At 50.6% G+C, this 3,570-nt stretch overlaps 1 protein-coding gene across 1 annotated transcript; it reads right to left on the reverse strand.

Moving 5' to 3' along the window:
- Window positions 1–241: 241 nt before the first annotated feature.
- On the reverse strand, window positions 242–2,158 carry LOC121166236 (methyl-CpG-binding domain protein 3-like 2). The gene is made up of 2 exons (XM_040995342.1): window positions 2,114–2,158; window positions 242–793 (listed from the first exon to the last, which is right to left on the reverse strand). Exons 1-2 carry the CDS (start codon window positions 2,156–2,158, stop codon window positions 242–244), a joined length of 597 nt encoding a protein of 198 aa, XP_040851276.1.
- Window positions 2,159–3,570: the final 1,412 nt, after the last annotated feature.

A 3,570-nucleotide genomic window follows, 5' to 3' on the forward strand; every position in this document is an offset into this window, starting at 1 on the left:
GTGGGAGGAATTTACATATCAAGCACAAGAGGGAGTAGACTTGAGATTATGGGAGTTCCCATAAGCCTGTCTCTATTGCGTCCACAAAGGCAGAAGATGATCTCAGACACCACAGGGAACCATGCATGCAACATGGAAAGTTCCACAACACCAGGCTCCTCCTTCTCCTCCTTCTACTTTTCTCCTCCTCCTCCTTCTTTTTCTTCTCTTTCTCCTCCTTCTCCTCTGGCTACCCATGTGGTCATCCTACAGCACACTCTTCTTCTCTCATGATCTTGTCTGCCTGCAAGGCCTGGGCCAGCCTCCTCCTTGCCTTCTTCACCTTCCAGGCCTGCCGCTGGATGTCTCCAGCAGTCACCTGCCCACTGGAGGGCTGCTGGGACAGACCCATATCCACCAGGGGAACAAACGTGCACCAATCTGTGGCTGGGCTAGCGGTGCACTTAGGCGTGCTCTTCTCATGCCCAGCCCCAGGGGACACTGCTGATGCGTCTGGGATTCTGCGTGTAGGCATTTGGCTGGCGTTGGCAAAGTCCAAGGGGCTCAGTAGTTGTCCCTCGCTGCTGCAGGCCTGGAGTCCCTGCAGCCTCTGGAGTGCACACCGCTGCTGTGGCTTCTGCAGGGTAGCCTCTTCCGGCGACCTTCGGACCTTGTTGTGTGGGTGGGCAGTGACACGGGTGACTGGCCTCTGGAATATGCAACTTGTGAGCCTTCTGGAGAGCACACAGTCAACAGCACGCACCCGCGGCTTCCTCCGCAGCCTGTTGGGGATCATACTTCTTCGCAGCCTCCCCTGAAAGAGCAAGAAGAAAGGGGCAATGGGAGCAGAGTGGCAAGCCAGGGCTGCTTGCTGTAGGAAGGTGTGCAGTGACAGCTGGTCCCCTTGCACGGTGGAGGGAACGTTGGGATGTTCCTCACTGTCACAATTAAGGTTTGGCCTTCAGGACTCTAGCATGTCAGGAAGTTTGTGGAGACTAGAATGGAAACATGCATGCAGTTTTGAGGATAGGTACATGTTTATTTGAAATTCACCTTGACAGACAAAACAAAGGGAGAGAGCGAGAGATGCTCAGTCTCATTCCCCATACACCTGTCACCGCTAGGCCTGGGTCAGGACAACCTCAGGAGCCACATCATCTGTCCTGGTCTCTTGGGAAGGTGGCACGTAACCATACACTGGAGCCATGGTGCCTGCCACCTGCGTGCCTAGGCAGGAGGATGCACTGGATGGGGTGGAGGTGATTCCTTCCCAGGCAATCCAACACTGACTGAGCTGTCCCATACCAGGAGCCATTCAGGACACCTGGGACCTCACTTTGAGACCAACTGATCTTCCTGCTCCCCAATGGAGATTCTGGGAGACAGCAAGAAAACAGGGAGAGAGAACCAGGACCCTAGTGAGGGTCTAGCATGCACATGAGAGCTATGAAGTCATCTGGATATAAAACAAACAAACATAACAACAACAGCCACAAGTCTAGCATATCTGCCAAGAAATTTATCCACAGAAGAGAATAACTGTTGCAGTGAAGAATCAAATAGCATTCCACTTCCTGTGTTATCAGCTCTAACAACAGTAATTAAAAAAATAAATTAAAAAAAAATCCCATGGTGGAGGGTAGATGCCTGACTCATGGTTCAATCAGTTAGTTGCTTGTGACAACTGAATCCCATAGGGGTTGTGGTCTGAGCCCTAGTTACTCATAATCAGATGCAGCGCACTTCCGTGACACCTGGGTAATTAGCAAAGGATGGTTCCAGTGCTTGAATCCAGCAACCCCATGGACAGCAGTACAAAATTCGAGGCTCCTCACCTCACCCTGGCCCAGCCCACAACATTTGCACCATTTCGAGAGTGAAGCATCAGATGGAGGATGCTCTCTACCAGCATGCAACTCAACTCTACCTTTCAAATAAACAAATCAATGTGCAAGCAAGCTTGCTTCAGTCATCACACAAGTTCCACAGACAGAAGTGCACACTGCACTGACCCTCACTCATTTAGCACCAGGGAGGGAAACTCCACGAAGTACCACTGTCTCAGGAGCAACTTTGGCTCAGGGGAAAAGGACACGCATGATGCTTTTGCTGTGCCTGTCGGCTCTCTACTTACCAGAGTAGGCTGAGTTGGAAAAGAGTCGGGCCTGCTTCCTTCCATGGCTATAGCAGTTGGCTATAGTTGGCTTTGTTCGCTCAGTGTGGACACGCTGACGGCTGGTGGCACCCTGGCAAGTGTGTGGATGTCTGCTGCTGGCTCCTCCTTTATACAGGAAGACATGGAGTAATCCCATCCCAGGACATCTCCCAGGTCACCGCCCTCAGGGGACAATCTCATCAGTGAACAATCCCAACATGATGGGATTTTTTAGACTTATGCATTTCTATTGGAAATTCTGAAGAGCAGGTGAGTCAGAGAGGTAAATCTCACCAATGGATGCCCAAAAACTGTAAAGCAGACCAAAATAGAAATAAACCGGGAGATAAAGTCAGAAGCATTTTAGAGGAAGAATGAAAGAATAAACAGGAGATGGAGGTTGGCATTTGGCTACAGTTTTATTATTTCTTAGAGAATGAGAGAGTTTTCCATCTGCTGATTTGCTCTCAAAATGGCCACATCAACTCCTGCTGGGCCAGTCCAAAGGTAGGAGCTGGGAATCCATCTGGGTCTCCCATCTGGATGCAGGGGCCCAAGCACTTGGGCCATCCTCCACTGCTTTCCCAGACACACTAACAGGGAGCTGGATTGAAAGTGGAAAAGCCAGGACCTGAACCAGTGCTCATATGAGCATGCTGGCATCACAAGTAATGGCTTAACACACTGCACTGTAACATTAGGCCCAGTGAATCTATGGGAGAATAATGATGTCTTCAACAGGAAACTGAGGAAAGGGCATTTTTCTTTGGTAAAATATGACTATAGTTAGAAATGCTCACTGAATTTTCCTGTAGGCCATTTACAGTTCTGGGTGCTCTCCACCCTGGTCTCGTATAAGCTCTACTGCAACCCTGCGAGGTACTCCCCCTTGTATGTGCCATCTTGAGGATAAGAAACTGAGGCAGACAGCTTGTTTGTCACAGTGGTTAAGACATCACGGGTGTGGGGCCCGGCGTGGTGGCGCAGTGCCTAAGGTCCTCACCTTGCACGCCCCGGATCTCGGGATCCCATGTGGGCCCCGGTTCTAATCCCGGCGGCCCCTCTTCCCATCCAGCTCCCTGCTTGTGGCCCGGGAAAGCAGTCGAGGACGGCCCAAATCTTTGGGACCCTGCACCCGCGTGGGAGACCCGGAAGAGGCTCCTGGCTTCGGATTGGCATAGTATCGACCATTGAGCTCACTTGGGGAGTGAATCATTGGACGGAAGATCTTCCTCTCTGTCTCTCCTCTCTGTATATCTGCCTTTCCAATAAAAAAAATAATAAAAAAAGAAATCTTTAAAAAAAAAAAGACATCACAGGTGTGATGATGCTTGGGGCATCTGCCCTGCCTCCCATAGCAGGAGCACCTGGCTTGGCTTCTGATCCAGTTCCCAGATAACTGAGACCTAAGGAAACAGCAGGTAATGGCTTAGGTG

Source organism: Ochotona curzoniae, unplaced genomic scaffold (assembly GCF_017591425.1).
Source record: "Ochotona curzoniae isolate NIBS_2020 unplaced genomic scaffold, NIBS_Ocur_1.0 contig_973, whole genome shotgun sequence".
Taxonomy (NCBI): Eukaryota; Metazoa; Chordata; class Mammalia; order Lagomorpha; family Ochotonidae; genus Ochotona; species Ochotona curzoniae.

Excerpts from the sequence above, each read along its gene's own strand:
- LOC121166236 (XM_040995342.1), bottom strand. The coding sequence starts at position 2,158 with ATGGAAGGAAGCAGGCCCGACTCTTTTCCAACTCAGCCTACTCTG. Across the intron at positions 794-2,113 it reads TTCCAACTCAGCCTACTCTG|GGGAGGCTGCGAAGAAGTAT; the intron begins GTAAGTAGAGAG and ends TTGCTCTTTCAG.